At 33.4% G+C, this 17236-nt stretch overlaps 1 protein-coding gene across 2 annotated transcripts in view; it reads left to right on the top strand.

Moving 5' to 3' along the window:
* LOC138707863 (coatomer subunit alpha-like) overlaps positions 1-16707 on the top strand; it is a 249760-nt gene extending 233053 nt beyond the window's left edge. For both annotated transcript variants that reach the window (XM_069837851.1, XM_069837850.1), the window contains exons 16-19: positions 689-883; positions 1687-1840; positions 6033-6283; positions 13062-16707. In XM_069837851.1, the coding sequence (XP_069693952.1) occupies positions 689-883; positions 1687-1840; positions 6033-6283; positions 13062-13298 (837 nt within the window). In that variant the 3' untranslated portion in view covers positions 13299-16707. The remainder of the gene's footprint in view (positions 1-688; positions 884-1686; positions 1841-6032; positions 6284-13061) is intronic.
* Positions 16708-17236: the final 529 nt, after the last annotated feature.

Genomic DNA, 17236 nt, shown 5'->3' with positions numbered 1-17236 from the left:
ATAAGGTCGTTGTGGGAAACATGATTTTTAAGCTCTAGTCAGAAGATAATAACTAGCAGCTTCACTTTTTCTTTGACGGATGAACTATTTTTTGTCACACAAAAGAGTTTTCACCCAATTGTTTTTTCAATTGCAGGAAGGAAAATATTCCCTTTATTGTAATGTTAATAAGTCAAGATTTTCTTCATACTCCCAATATCGGACAAGAGTTCATCACCATTTGTTGCTAGGAAGTTACTTAGAGTGCGAAATTAATCGAATTCTTGATTGACAACACAGACTGCAAGTGTAATTTCTTTATCATTGCTTCAATCCTATCCTGAACAGTGAACATCTAAAACTGGACCCTGAAAATTGAATACAAAGAATTTAAAAATGTAAAGTAACAGACAGGTAGGCTAGACTAGAAAGCTAAGAGAAGTCCCTCAGGTGATCTCATTCTTGGTAAACTTTGTACATCTCAAATCTGACACAGGCAAACAAATATTCCTTCAACCTGAGAAAAATCAGAGAATGTTATGAAGCGAAGTGTAATTGAAGTACCATTTGAAAAATACAGTATATCTTGTTCCTGCGGACCCCTTTCGAATTACTCGCGGATGCGGACCATGGGTTGGAAACCACTGAACTGATTAAAACTCGTATTGTTTATATGAAAAATTGTACCATAAATTTTTCTCATTTTTAGGTTGGTGTTGTGGATTTCAAGTCATATCGCAATCTGTTCCTGAGCATATATTCAAGTTCCCGTACATCATACACTGCTCTTCCATCATTGTCACCACTGTATGGTTATCCACATCGAAACTGGAAAGATGCAGGTCCTAAAGGTGGAAAGCCAGCCATTGGCATCAAATTGTCAGACCTGGTTCAGAGACTGCAGGTAATGCCAATCAAGCAGAAAAGTATTTTCTTGTTTCATTTATTATTATTATTATTATTATTATTACTATTATTATTATTATTATTATTATTACTATTATTATTATTATTATTATTATTATTATTATTATTATTATTATTATTTTCTATTTGTCAAAGGTTTCATTCACATTCTCTATAACCGCAATGGTTAATTCATGTTCACTATTTCGAGTTTTAAAGCACAAAATAGATTTTGTAAGGTAGCTCTCTTTGAAGAAAGATAAGAATTTAGTGTACTGTATAATCTAGATTATTAAATTATTCCTGTTTTTTTTTTCTTCAATAAAAACTGCGAAAATGTCAGATGCTTAATCCACATCTAGAGTTCGTAGTTCAAAGTAAAATCCATACTTGAGTTGTCACTGACTCATAGTTTAAGTTGAAATAGTGTAAGTTTATTGATTCCTTATTTGTTTCCAGTATATGTCAAAGATTTACTCTCATCATGAGCTCACTTCTTTTGACAAACATAAACGTAAATCTTTAAATAATAAGTAATTATTGTAGTATATATCCGGAGTTTGATTTCTTGTTTGTTTCCAGCATTTGTCAAAGATTTACTTTCATTTTGGGCTCAGTTCAGTTCACAATCATAAATTCATAAATCTTCAAATACAGTAATAATTACACTATATTAAATAGTTTCAGCTTCATAGCATACAAATATGGTTTGGAATAAATAGTTGTCACGCCATAAGTGTTATGTTGTCAAATTACTATTGGAGATGTAGCAACATGATCTGCAAAGTATGTATTTTACAGGTTTGTTACCAGCTAACAACAGGAGGGAAATTCAGTGAGGCAATAGAAAAACTACATGCTCTGGTTCTCAGCATTCCTTTGTTAGTGGTGGAAACACGCCAGGAGATAACAGAGGCCCAGCAGCTGCTTAGTATCTGCAGAGAATATATTTTAGGTACGTACCTAGAGTAAAGATGTATTTTCTATAAACTGGGCACTAAACATGACAGAATTGTTAGAACCTTCTCAGGAAAAGATTTCTTTCACTTATTTGTCTGGAGACTGGGTAGAATCATAGTCACTTTAGAAAAAAAATATTTGTTCAAGATTAAACAGTAAATGTAAAAATTCGGTATTTATTCGTGTATTGATCCCATTTTTTTATACAAATGATTACATTCTGAAACATGGATCAGAGCTATTACACAAAATATTATGTTAAAATTTCACAAAAATCGCCACTTTAATATTCAATGCTAGTAAACCCCCATAAATGAACATTTCTTTATTGTGAGGCTGGTGTTCATTAGTCATGCAGGTGACTTGGCAGTTGTGAAATGCTTATTTTCTTGACATAGAATTGTGATGTGACAGAAGCGAAACTACTTTTCTTTCATGGTAGAACATTAAATAAATGTAACATTCCTTGATTAAGTGGCGTACAATATGTGCTTGTTTGTTTTCATTTAATTTTTTTATTTTTTCAGTTATTCATGGAAATATCTTTAAAAATTAAAATATCAGTATGATGGTTTCCAATAGAAAATATAATTCTTTAGACAGTAACACATTTTTACAGAAAAATATTCCCTTTTTCTTGATATATTTCCTTAACAGATATGATTACGTTAATTTTGCGTAGCAGTTTGTATATATGTCTTAAGTCCTATAATTTTGTCTAGACAGTTTTGGTGGAAGATATACCTACTTATGTAAATAAAATTTCTCTCACAAAAATGTTTTGGGATGTAGAGTAGGCAGCGCTAGATACCTTGAGTCCCTAGTGCCATTACATGTTAGAAAGGAAAGGAATGTTAGAAAGAGACAAGCATAAATAAATTAGTGGTTTCACAGCACTGTGTCACTCTTCTAATTACATTGATCCAACTTGCTAAGTCTTAATATGGAAAGCACGTGGATAGTTCTGCTACATTTCATGTTGTTTTCAGTGAAAATGTAGGTACAATATGTCAAATCTATTTTGAGTGAACAGTATATGTCTATACAACTAGTTTAACTGTTTTTTTTTATTGTTAAGGTTGATATTTTCGGTATGCAGTACGTAGCAATACATCTCGTTTTTTCATCCAAGATGTAATGTGGTCCAGAACTTTAGATGCATTTATTCTACTGTCTACACTATTTTATTTATCATGTGATCTTGAGTACAAATCATGATAAAAAATCTTTGGAGTTCATTTTAAGTTACTTTTCGAATAAAGACACGTTAATTTTTTAGTAAAGTGATATTTCATATTATCAAACATAATTTTAAATCTCATTTCACTGGAGAAATAAGCAAGTTTCCATTTCTTTTAAAAAACACGGCACTCATTTTCGATTGTCCTTTTCTTGGTATTTGATGGTTTGGAATACGCCATTGCCATTTTAAAGTAACTATTAATATATAGGAAAACACGATGACAATTTGTCAACTGTAGAAAATGTTATGCAGCATAATACAGAAAAAAAAAACAATATTGCTGCAACACATATTATTAACTGAATGGTCTATAACCAAATTATGATGGGTCACCTAACGGAAATATCTGTAGGTATAAAATGGTGCGAGACTCTGAGAAACATCCTGACCTTCCTTTAAGACAAACAAACAAACAAACAAACAAACAAACAGTCAAACAGGGTCAGAACCATATGGAGTGAATTTTAATGACTGGCAGAGTTATTTACTTATACTCCCATGTTAAATTTGAAAAACCATTGCATTCGATATTCAGCTACCCAGCTCTGAAACCATTAGCTCTGATAACCAACAGTTTAATTAGTCCCCTATTATGCTTGTGAACTTGAAGGTAAGCAAAGTAATTATCTTTTAAGGCTGAAATTGAAAGCTGCATGGAAAAAGCAGGCCGCACTTAAAGATGGCTGTAATATTTAGCTAAAATAGCTCATGGTTTACAATTTTGAATTTAATTAAAGTTCATTATGTGAGCAACTGCAAGAACATGGGGAAGTGTTGGCCGCTCGGCAGGTGACATTGACGACAAAGGCAAGACTCGGATTTAGAGCCCAAAAAGCAAGCAAACAACGTGAATTTGGAGAAACTTGTAAGAAAAATAAAGGGAACAAATTTTGAAGAAAGGAAGCAGGTCCGTGGCCTGTTTCTTTTAGTTTTCATTCTGAGCACATGTCTTAGCACCTGAGGAAACCCACGTAAAGCCACGGGCAGGATGAGTTGTCGTACTGACAACTAAGCTAATTAGATAGTAAGGTGACTATTTAAACTTCCTTTAAGATTCTTAAGTGCAATAATATTTATATACAATAGTTCATGCTTCAGGAACTTTGCAACCTTAGACAGATATACAGGGTGGCAGGGTGGAAGTGAAATAGCCTTGCAGATTTTCAGAGCGAATAGCTCATGTTGTATGTAACAAAAAAAGTGTAATACCATATTAGTTCATAATTTTCTCAGAAGAAAATGTTTTAGCCCAAATGTTTAACATCCTCTTATTCGGTAACTATTGCGAGTAGTATCGTAATTTTTGCCCATCTCGATAGAATATGTAATAAAGAATTATTTATTCCTCTGGTGTAGTTCCATAACGTGGATGGTTTTCGTGTAAATTTAATTTAAAAAGCCACTAATTTTAAATCACTGAACGATGTGAAAAGATTACAACATTGTCAGAGAAGGAGAGGTTCACCAAGGGCTGTCTTGTCAAGGTCACTTGAGACTACGCAAGGGTTGTGGCTCGTGTGGCAATTGCAGCAGCTATCTCCTATAAAAAGTAATCCACTACGAACTACAACCTTGGGATACTTTTAAATGTTATAACATTCTTACGTTAAATGTTAAATTTATGATACTATACATAAAATCCAGAACTCTGTGTACAATATGTTCGTATTGAAATGTATTCATACAAGCGGTTTACTCCGAAACTATAATACTAAACATGCTTATTAAAAAATATTCAATTAGTTAATTTCAAGTATATTATTTTCCCCCTGACATAATGAATAATACATTCTAAACTATTGCTATTTTTAATATTCTGAAGTATGGAAAACAGGTTTATAAACTTCCGATTTTTGAAATCACTGAAATTGAATTATCTCACACTTCAAATATTGCACAAGAAAATGTCTACTTCGGTCGTAAGTGTTGTACTTAAAAAAAATTTGGTATTCACAAATTACTAAAATTGTAATTTTTGCTTCCATTAGAAATCTTTATTATAATATTACAGTAATGATACACCTTAAAAACAGAAACTCAATCAATAGTAAAAGAAAAATTTCACTTCAAGCAATCGAATTCTCAGCTGAGCTGTCAATCATCTGGCCACTGTAGAAAAGACGAACCACGGCTATGGCAAATGCTATCTATGGCTCACTTTGACATGCGTGGCCTAGGAAAACAGACCTGAGTCTGTTCATCTCTTACATCTGTATTATGGAAAGAAGGAAAAGGTGAGTGATAGCAGTGATGTTGCCAGACTGCAGAAACATCCAACTTAATTTTCTAATTAACTGTGCATTTAATCACAAAACGTAATACAGGTTTTCTATTCATTTGAGTGTACCCTATTGTCCCTTTCAATCTGGAGGGTTATTTCACTTCCACTCTGTATAGTTTTTGAGTTATTAGAATCATGTGCTATGTACAAGTTTAGTATTTTCTGGGCTGATAGAAAATTAGTTTTCTAAGCAAGTTTCATTTTATATTATATGCTTTTGGCAAATATAATTATACACTATTGGCAAATATAATTATACACTGAACCTAAAACTTTAGAGGGCCGCATTTTACAACAGCTGGGGCTATGTTTGACATTGCTGATGTACACATTAGTAAAATATTCATCATAAGAGTATTATAAATATATTTACCTCAACACAGTTTTAATTTTTTAATTTCCATAGGAAGACTATAAACACTAGACTTTTTTTTTATCATTTTCTCAGGTGTACATGCACTAATAAATGATTGCTGTTTTGAGGAACCCACTTAACATTAGAAATGCAAAGTATCAGTAACTTGAAGTTTACGTGTGTAAAATTGGTTCAGAGGTTAAAAATTTCTTACCGAGAATTTAGTAAACGTTCAGTGAAGTTAGTATCAGACTGTTTGCATTTTGTTTTCAGTTTCCTGCTCTGAATATAATTTTGTGAATTTTCAGGACTCAAAATGGAGACAGCTAGGAAGGAATTGCCTAAAGCCACATTAGAAGACCAGAAGCGTTTGTGTGAAATGGCTGCTTATTTTACACATTGTAACCTGCAGCCTGTTCACCAGATTCTCACTCTTCGAACAGCCCTGAACTTGTTTTTCAAGTTGAAGAATTACAAGACAGCAGCATCATTTGCACGGCGCCTCTTGGAACAAGGTCCTCGTCAGGAAGTGGCACAGCAGGCACGGAAAATATTGCAGGTGAGTTTAGGTTATTCCTTAATGATACATTCAAGTAGATAAATTAAAGTTTAATGAAAGGATTTAGAAGTAGCTTGGTTGTAATGGTTAAATATAATTGTAATATTTTTAACTTTGTTGTCAATGCAAATTGAGTTTAAGAAACATTTTTGTAATATAGATGCAGTAAGAACAAAATCAGTAAGTGTGATCGCTTATAACATAAGTGCAATGAAAGTATGAAACTACAATGCTAAAATTCCCTTGTTCTACAGCTCATCATTAGCTCTATGTGCTCCTACCCTGCAGTGAACTTACTTACATTTTATTAGTGGAGTTATTTTGTTTCTGTATTTGATTCTATCTCGCATTTCTGGCCTTAATTCAAAATGAAGGTATTTTATATATCCTTTTTAAATTGTGGAACTGCTTCATAGTTTTGTGAAAATTAGATTGACGTTCTTGCCCATTTCTTTTGTTACCACTACAATAAAGAAAAAAAAACATTTTTATGGCTCTAAGTGCAAGAATTATTTCAAAATGTATCAAATTATTTCTTGATAAGACAGAAAACTCTCTTCAGGATTCGGTATTTGTGGTCATCAATTTTCAGTGACATGGAATTCCCTGAAAAAAACAATGTTCGAAAGTGGATACTTCTATAAATTTTCCAAAGTATTTTAAATATATTTCTCATGGTAAGGCTGTGTACTTTAGATATTTGACAATCTAGAGTACTCATATTAGGCCCGTAACACACTTGAAGAGTTTTCGCTAGTGAGAAATGTGTTGCAAGAAAGAGGTGAAGAGCCTTCCTTCACACACTTGGCAAGTTCTTGCTATCACAGCTCACACCTCGCTATGATCATCTATGCACTGCCTTCATGCAGAAAGCATTTTTCTGATTATAGTAATCACTCGTTGGGGGAAATATTATAGGTTATGTATTTACGTATATTATCTTAAATCCTGTATATAACCTGTAAGTATATTGCCGTACTTCACAAATTACGTATGAACGCTATGTTGAATCTGAGTATTCAGATGATGAGGAAATGGAGTTACATGAACATATTTTGTTAATGAAAGAAAAAATAGGCCTAAAATTAAAGCCAGAAATACCTGAAATTCACATTGTATCTTATGAAAATAAGGGCGAGTTTTGGACACTGGTTTCGATTTGAATGATGATACTTTTAGGCATTATTTCAGGTTGAATGGACTTCAGTTTTTTGCTATTCATGATATGATAGAGGATTCTTTGCAATGTTCTGATTAGAATTATGTAAACTGTTAAGACATATAGATAGGCCTACATTATTTCAAATGTTTAATTAATACTATTAAATCTCATCAAAATAAAATATAGCCCTATTTATTTTCAGATAATCTGATATTTGTCTCCAGATTTCTTCTTTAAGTTTCGTGTTTTTATAGTTTTCATCCCATGCATCATACAAATAGGTGTACCGGTGATATTGTACAAGTTTGATTAAGTTTCTGTCTGCAATTATGAGCCATCTTTCCTCATTTTCAAATAAAAACAATACAATTCATCGCCATCTGTGATATCTTTTTCTACATTCAATCATCATAAAGAGTATAAATGTTAAACATCTTTGATAAATGTGTCAAGAAAATTCGCTGAGCTACGGATTCCAGTGAGAAACTTGCGCGAGGTTTTTGCCTCGAACGAGAATCTCTTCCAGTGTGTGGACGTCCATTTGAATCCATGTTATCAATCTTTGAATTTTCTCGCAACACATTTCCCGCTAGCGAAAACTCTTCAAGTGTGTTACGGGCCTTAATGAAGCATAATACAGAAACAAAATTTTGAATGATTAAATGTAAATTAAGTTATTAACCCTAGGATGCATGGCAGGGGTCTTTGAGGCCTTTCATCAATTTTATTACTCTTTTAAACGTGTTAAAATATTATGAAATTGCACCAAACTTCATGTAATCTTCTAAAATATATCTAAGAACATGTTGTATGATCATTTAAGGAGATACATTAAATTAAACTGTTTAAAATTAATGTTTGTTAATTCTGCACGTATAATGCACAGCGGGGCCTCTCAGGCCTGTCCTGCTTTATTCATTATACAGCCATACAATTTTATGTTTTACTGCTAATATGTGAATCTTGACACTTCTGACATTTTTATCCTAGTGGCATTGTTGCAACATTTTAATTTTATAACCATTTTTGGATTTAACATTGGCAGAGTAAGCTGCTGTTCTCAGTGCTGTGAAATGCAAGTATTTTTATTATTCTAATTGTGTTTTTTGTGTCTTACTAATAGAAATAATATCCACCGCTGTAGTTTCGTGGTAATGTGTTCGCTCCCGAACCCATCGGGCCGGGGTTCGATCCCCCCCTTGAGACGAGTTGCCTGTGTGGGGTTTTCCGGAGCTTTTCCCTCACTCCTATGGATGAATATCTTTTGTATAGAGTATGGCATCAACTAGTGTTTCTAAAGAAAGGCCTACTTCAAGTACTACAACAAACACAGATAATTCTAATTCCTCAACTGCAATTTCTGAATGGTTGGATGAATCTAGCAAAGCTTCAGAGAATGAACCTGAATACAGGTCTATATCATATAGTTCAGAATACATAGTACATAAGTAGTGATGAAGCATCTGACATCAATCATACAGAAAATATTCCCTGCCTGCAAACATTCTGATCGGAAGTGATGGAACTCAGTGGAGTAAAACACTACCACCTTCTAACCGGGTGCTACTCATAATATTACAAAAATTTCTCCAGATGTCATAAGAGGAATATTCGTCAATACCGAAGCATGGATGGAGTTACTTCATCACAACTAATATTGTAGCCTATTGTATACTGTACAAATCTGGAAGGACGACGTTTGGCAGCCATAAGAAACAAACTTGGCGCGATGTTACAACCTTGAACTTATAAGACCACATATGAAGCACAGAGTCAACAATCCAAACTTGAACATGAATGTCCTTCAAGCATTTGCCCGGTGTGGAGTCAAACGGTCCCAGGAGGTGGATATGGATTTCATCCAAGAATAATGCCAAAAAGAAGATGCTTTTTGTGCCTACGTGACTTAGAAAGAAAAATTGCTCAGTGTTGTTCAAAATGTTCTAAGAATGTGTGCAATGAGCAAAGTGTTCTTGTTTGGGAAGACTGTTTTCAGTAAAAGGGCATTGGACTTCACTTTATATAATAATAATCCGAGGCACGACAGTCCTTGAAGGACCATGACCGACCAGCAGGCTGCTGAACTCACGTCCATATACCGAAGAAGAGGTGGAAGATCATCCAACCAGAATGTCTGTATCGTGGGTTAGCACGATGATTCCCCCAGCCGTTACAGCTGGCTTTCATAACTGGATTTCGCTACCTATCATAGCTCCCTAAGTGCATCACAAGTTTGGGTGGTCACCGGTCCCATACACTGGCCGAAATTTCAAGAGAACATTTCTTTCCTCATGAGGATTCGAACCAGCGCGCATTTCGTAACGTGAGTCCTAAGCAAATTGCCTTAGACCACGACGACACAGCACAGGACCACTTTATATAATGGAACTATAATTTCAGAACTTCTGCATTTAGAGAAATTTTTGTCATATTTAGCTACTCAAAACATATACATAGTGTATAATTATTCTATTATAGAACTATATTGAATAACTAACTGAATAAAAATACCACAACATTGAAATTGAACTTAAAAGATAAGAATATCCATTGGATTTATAATGGGGGCCTTTGAGGCCCCCATTATGCATTGATGTAAGTCCAAGAGGCCATTCATCCTAGGGTTAAAAACATCAAAACTGTGCTATGTAGTCTCTAACGAGAATGAAATTATTGAATTAAGTTAAATTAGAATGCAAATTACAAGTAACATCAGCACAATAATGGTATTATGCAAGGCTATTTATTGAAATTATACATTGTCAAGGTCCTAAGAGAGTGGGGAAATTTTATAAACATGGGTATAATTACATAGAATTATTATTTGATGCACTTTTAATACAGTATACTGATGATAAAATTAAATTACAAATCACAGGGCAATACTGTATTTTCTCGAATGCCCTGCATTCTCGAATAAGTCATGCACCCCAGTTTTTGAAAGGCTTTCAACATATGTATTCACGACAAATTAAAAACAATTAAACACAAATAGAGTTCACTTAACAATAAAAAAATAAATTGTATCCCAGAATAGCACACATTTCAAACCCATCCTGTGTGCATGCACTGCACACATGGCGATTTACACGATATTCTGCAACATTAATAGCATCCACCTCTGTAGAGTAATGGTTGGCATGCCTGACCTTGAAATGATCAGGCCGGGTTCAAATCGTGGTTGAAACAATTTACCTGGTTAAGGTTTTTTCCGGTTTTTTCGAGGTTCTTCCTCAACCCATTAAGAGAAAATGCTGGGTAACTTATGGTGCTGGACCCTGGTCCCATTTTGCTGGCATTATCACCTTCATCCCATTCAGATGCTAGATAACATTAGCAGTTGATAAAGTGTCGTAAAATGACCAATTAAAAAACATTAATAGCATGTGTCATGATTTCCATGTTCCTCCACATCTTTTATAATTTTAAGTTTTTCGCTGCAAGTAAAAATTTGCAATCCCATACCTTCAGTCTTAATTATTTTCAGAATTGAAAATATAAGACACACAAACTATATGCTTATTATTACGGATCGGAATTTAGGTTTTTGAAGAGACCATTTTAGGTTTTTGGAATGGGTGAAATAGATTTTTTTAGGTTTTATGTCCAACCTATGAAAGGGGTTGTAAAAACTGCTAGATTGTTAAAAATGTATCCTTGCAGTTATTCTTAAAAAATAAATATATATTTATTAAGCCAACATGGATCACGAAACTGACCTCTTCAAGAACCAAACTACTTACCAAAATTTATAAGTTTCGAATTTTTGTTCTTTCTCCTTTTAACATTTTGTAGTTTGAATAAATTATTGTAACAATTAACATTTTATGTAATATAATTTGCCTTGATATAACTACATAAATTTAAATTTTCAATAGATAAAAGGTACAGTGCACACACAACTTTTGAATTAAATTTATTCCAACTTGGTCAATAATTATTTTAAAAAGTAACAAACAGACAAAACACTATTTACTGGTACTGTTCCTGGTTGCAATATATGACCAAACACTTTTCAAGATTCGCGACTGAGAAGTTTTTTCTAATGTCTCTCAAAATACATTTGAAAGACGAAATATGGTTCTTTTGACAGCATATGACGTCATACGTACAAATTTCATTGCTGTCACTGCAGCAGGTACCCAAGGTAATTGACAATTGAAGCTTTCTCCCTGGACAATGGACCACACACTTGTCATTTTTTCAAACCCTGGATTCCTCTGCAACACTTCCTTCAGTTTTAATATGATGGCTTCACCCACGGGTCCTGGTACTTGTTTCTGTAGAAGTGAGTCAATGACATCAGTTGCATCTTTCAATTGTAGCGACGAAGATTCCAAGTACTCAATATATTTTGGAAGGTCACTGAAATGTGCCTTGAGGAAAGCAAGAGAGCCATCCATAGATGTTGTCACTGCTAAGTACATATTTTGCCTTAGTGACTGAGGCAACCTCCTCCACGTCGAGAGTGTTCTTTCCTGTATTTCTCTCTCGAAATGTTTTGATATTTCTCTCAAAATAAAAAAATCAATATATAATGCAATAATTACAGGATAACGCTTATCAACAATGATTTAGTGATTTAGGTTTTTTTAGGTACTAAGGTCCAATTTAGGCTTTTTTTAAGTTCAACTGAATTCACATATACGACTCCTACGATCATGATTCGGAAAAGTATTGAAGAAATTAGGAGTTCAGAAGCAAGGAAAAAACCTACAAATCTGGTCCCTACTTATCATACTTCAACTTGATTTTGACACATGTACTGCTAATCCAAACACCATTAAAAAATGTTAACAATTGAAATACCCATGCGGGAAGACATGTGTTGCCCACCTTAAGAGTTGTATGGGAGGAAAATTGGGGAATGTTGCCAACTTCATTTTGCATAAGCCATGCACCCATATTTTTTACTTGTATATTTTGGAAAAAAGTTCTTGGGGTGTTCGAGAAAATACGGTACCAGTATGTAAATTACACCTTTTGTATCAAAACCCAAAATTAGAGCATCTTAATAAAAAGTATTTGTTTGTTAAAAATTTATAGACGAATGTGTTGTAGAACTGATTAATATCCACACACTTTTTATTTCATGGTGAACATGATATGGTAACCACTCGAGTAGGGTGAGAACAATTTCCTTTATAAAAAGGGAGGTGTCTGGCTTCCTCTGTTGTATGTTCTATTAAGAAGATATTAGTTGTGGGAGAGTGGAGTTATTTGTGGCGAAATAACCTGCCACTCATGATGCATGTGGCATACAAATTTGCCTTCTGAATTCATTTATAAATTCGAATTAAATCATGCTAGTATGTTTCTATTCTGAGAAATCACACTGAAATAATTAGTTTGGAACAAATCTGTACCATATTCTGCACTTATTAGTTGTTCCCAATTTTTATCCAATATTGGAGGTCAGTCATTGGCTAAAATGAGTTATTTCACTTAAATCATTAATTTAGATCAAATTGAATGTAAACTTTTCACTTTTAATCAGCATAAGAAACTACCTTTAAAATTAATGCATATTTTACATTTCTTCCTCCCCCCCCCCCCCCATGTTCACCACCATATTATTTTGATTTATACATTTTAAAACATTTCTCCCTCTTTTAGGCTTGTGACAAGAACCCTGTAGATGAGCACCAGCTTCAGTATGATGAGCACAATCCATTCTCACTCTGTGGACGCACATACCGTCCCATTTATCGTGGGAAGCCAGAAGAAAAGTGTCCACTGTGTGGAGCCAGCTACATGCCCCAGTTCAAGGGAACCATTTGTGCAATCTGTATGGTAGCAGAGGTGGGTAAGGATACAATTGGACTACGCATCAGCCCTCTTCAGTTTCGTTAAAGAATTATTGAAAAATAGATGTTATCAGAGTATTCTTAAATTTTTGGTCTGTATGAAAAATGTATATATTGTGAGTCAGATGACGAGTATACATATAATTGTGGTGGTATGTCAAGTTAGAACTGTTGAGGCAATGTGCTACTGGGTTTTTTATTTTCTACAATTTTAATCATATTTTCTTGAAAATGTTACATCAGATATTGCTGAAGTAGAGGGGCACAGTTTTTCTCAAAGTTTTATGTTGAAAAATGTGTCCAGAAAAAGATTCAAATATTTTTTATGTAAAAATAATTTATGATTTTGTGAGCATTTATCTGGGCCTCACATGAGAAGTAATGAGTGTCCTCAAAAGCTTTAAATGAAGCTAATACCATCTATAATGAAATGGTGTAGTGGTTTTTTCCTGGTCAGTATACTTTATTAGTAAAAGAAAATTTTACTTTGAACATTTGATTTCTTTTTTAGCTTTTCAACTTCTCTGCACAACATAAAAAAATCCCAGCTTTCTTAATAATAATCATATGTGTACATGAATGCAGTATTTCATGCACAGACCTGTTATGAATGTGTACAAAGTTTCATTACTCTAGATACACTATTCAGCTATTTCTAGTACCCAAGTTAAAATGTAAAAATTGTGATTTGCAATAAAATCACTTTGAAGTTTATAATATGAAATCTGAATACAGCAACACTCTTATGGAACAAAGTGAATTTCTAACTTAAAATAAAGATATCACAATGAAATCTTCACTACAATGTTTCTCAAGAAACCATAGATTTTTTGGCATCATATAAAAAAAAAAAGAAGAAAATGACCATAATTGACCAAATCTCAGCAGTGCATGTCCGTATGTTATTTCAATAAACAACTGTTCCACTGTGTTATTTTTACCTTAACCGACTACCATATAATCCCGAATACCACCCGCACTTTTTTTCTTTCTTGCAAAAATACTGTTTCTGAAACTTGGGTTAAGGTCTTATTCAAGCCTTTCATATTGTGGACTCATATGTACCTTGTTTCGAATTTTGTCGTTAGAAATCTAGAGTGCAGATCTTATTCAGTGCGGGTGGTATTGAAGGTTATATGATAGTTTTGATGTGGTGTACATCATCTTCTGAATCCTAGTGAGGTCCCACGTTATCTTGTGGCTTCATCTTATTGTCTTGATGATGTTTGTTCCTGATTAGTAGGATGCGTGATCTGAAATTCAGTTGAGTGTTGAGGATGTATTGTGTTTTTGTGTGTTTATAAATTTTGTATTGTTTTAGTGCGACCGAGCATGAGCGCTGCTCATTCGGTCTCAAATTTTGTTAATAATACTGTATCTTCTTTTTATATTGCTTGTATTATTTTATTTGTATTTCTCTTTGTTTGTTTTGTAATTATATTTCTTTATTCTGTATATTTAAATTTAAATAAAAAAAAAGTGTGTCGAGTTTCTTTTTTCTTTTGGTTCAATGTGTAGGATTTTCATGTCAGTTTCTATATTGTTGTAGTTGTGGTTGGAGTTTGTGATGTGTTCTGCTTAGGTTCTATTGCTGTGTGACTTAGTTATGGTCGTGATATATTCCTTGTATTGTGTGTGAAAAGATCTTCCTGTTTGTTCAATGTAGAAGTCGTTACAACTATTGCATGTTAGTTTGTATACACTTGTTACGTTGTACACTACAAAAACATTTCAATACACAGACAAGACACTGAAATATTTACGACCTAACAGGTGTATACAAACTAACATACAATAGTTGTTACGACTTTTACATTAGATAAACAGGAAGATCTTTTCAAGCAAGATACATAACATATCATCACCATAATTAAATCACACAACAATTCAACCTACGCATAACACAAATTGCAACCACAATTACAACATAGAAACTTACATGCAAATCCTACAAATTCAACCAAAAAGTCAGAAACTAGACACTTAGAACAATACGAAATTTATAGACACTAAACAAAAACACACCCACAACACATCCTTAACACTCACCTGTATTCCAGAACACACATCCTCTTTGATTCAACATTACCAGCTAGGAATACACGGCATCAAGACAATAGCAGGAAGCCAGAAGATAGCACAGGACCTCACTAGAATTCAGAAGATGATCCACACCACATCGAAACTAGTCAGTTAAGTTAAAAATACGTAGTTTAATATTACCACAGTGAAGTAACTGTTTATTTAAATTACTGAACAGTTCTTTGGTGACGTGTTTTGTTTGCATACTGTTCAGAAGTCATTCCAACAATTGTTATTAATATTACTAGTTGATTATTGTTTTTAGCATTATTGCCTGTGTGAGAATTACCACCATCAGCTTAATCAGTATGCTAAAGTTTGTAATACTATAAAAAGTATACATTATGGGTCAAATGATATTCTGTCTGTATGTATTAGTATATGTGTGATAAAACATGGTTGAGAGAAAAAAATGTCGAGTGTTTTAATTCGATGATGTGTGTTTGTATAGTATTCAGAAACTGTTCCAATTCTTTTAAACATAATTATTACCGGTATTGGTATTATTTTTTCACTGATATTTCTAGCATCACTACTTATATTAGTACCATCACCATCATCAACATAATGAGTATTCTGACGTTTCTAATCTACTAATTATTTTGTTTCACGTGTTCCATTACACATCTTGAATAAATTAAATATAAGCAAGTCTATAAAATTCTATCACCAACATTAAGAAATATTACCAAACATTATTAAATTACCAGCTCTGGCCAACTCTCAAATTTGTTGCTGTTGAAAAGAGGTCCTTTTCTGTAGAACAGTGTTCCTCAACCAGTAGTACACATAGCCCTAGGAGTACTTGGAGAGGACAGAAGAGGTACAGTATTTTTTGCTCGTGATATTGCTAATATAGTATACTCATTAGGAATTAAATCTTTGTCTTGCTATTACATCGCCTTGACAAATACTTGTTTCCTTTGCCTCTATAGAATATGTGTGAGTCCAGTTTTTCACATATATCTGAAATTAAAAGTAAGATACAAACTATTAAACCCAGAAAATCATTTATTTATAGCTATAAGTTCAGTTAAGCCAGGGTCACATTATTTCACGAAAAGAGGCTCAGATGTTTAAAGTAATTATTTATTTAAAAGAGAGAGAAAGCAGTATTCCATTGTTAAGAAGAGGTATAGATTTGACTTTTTCCATTGTTCTTAATGAATAAAGCAATTCATAACATTTCAAAGTTGGTCAAGCAGAATAGCCGTTTGTAATGTCCTCAACAATTAAAATAACTTTCGAATTCCTCTTTTTCACCTGAAGAAGAAATAGAAAAGCTTGAATATATACCTCTTCTTCAAAATAATTATTATTGAAGCATTTTTCTTGTACGTATTTTTAATTAATAAAACACTTCGTTAATTTCACATTTCATATGTTGGTACCCATTGTGTTGATCCCTGCATTGCTACAAAAATAACATAAGTGCGTTAATGATTGATTATACAGAGTGAGTCAAACCTAACTTATCAGCATTCTTACTGAACCTCAAGGTCGCTTTTGATAGGCAGTGCATTGGGTTTTCCTAGCTTCTTGTTTGCTTTAAGCCTGGAAAAGGATACAATGAATGAGTGTTCTTAACAGCTTTTGCATTAAGAAGAGCGGAGTTGAGCTAATGAATCATCTGAATTCAATTTATGAACCACAACAACTTATAGGGTTGAAACTTAAGAAATTTCAAGCCTCTTAACCAAAACTTTATGACATGTTCAATTCTAGTGCTAGATGGCGGATATTTTTTCATTTCAACTTCATCCTCACACATAACTTTAAGTGTTTGTTCTGTTAGAGTACACTTCAGACAACATTTCGTATCGAGAATGGAACCTGTTTCTCTACACTTATTAGTTTAACAACACACTGTTTCGATTGTTGTGCAGCCTCTGGAAAGAGCAG

The sequence above is a fragment of the Periplaneta americana genome, chromosome 10, assembly GCF_040183065.1.
Source record: "Periplaneta americana isolate PAMFEO1 chromosome 10, P.americana_PAMFEO1_priV1, whole genome shotgun sequence".
In the NCBI taxonomy this organism is placed as follows: domain Eukaryota; kingdom Metazoa; phylum Arthropoda; class Insecta; order Blattodea; family Blattidae; genus Periplaneta; species Periplaneta americana.
This window is presented reverse-complemented; position numbering and strand designations above follow the sequence as displayed.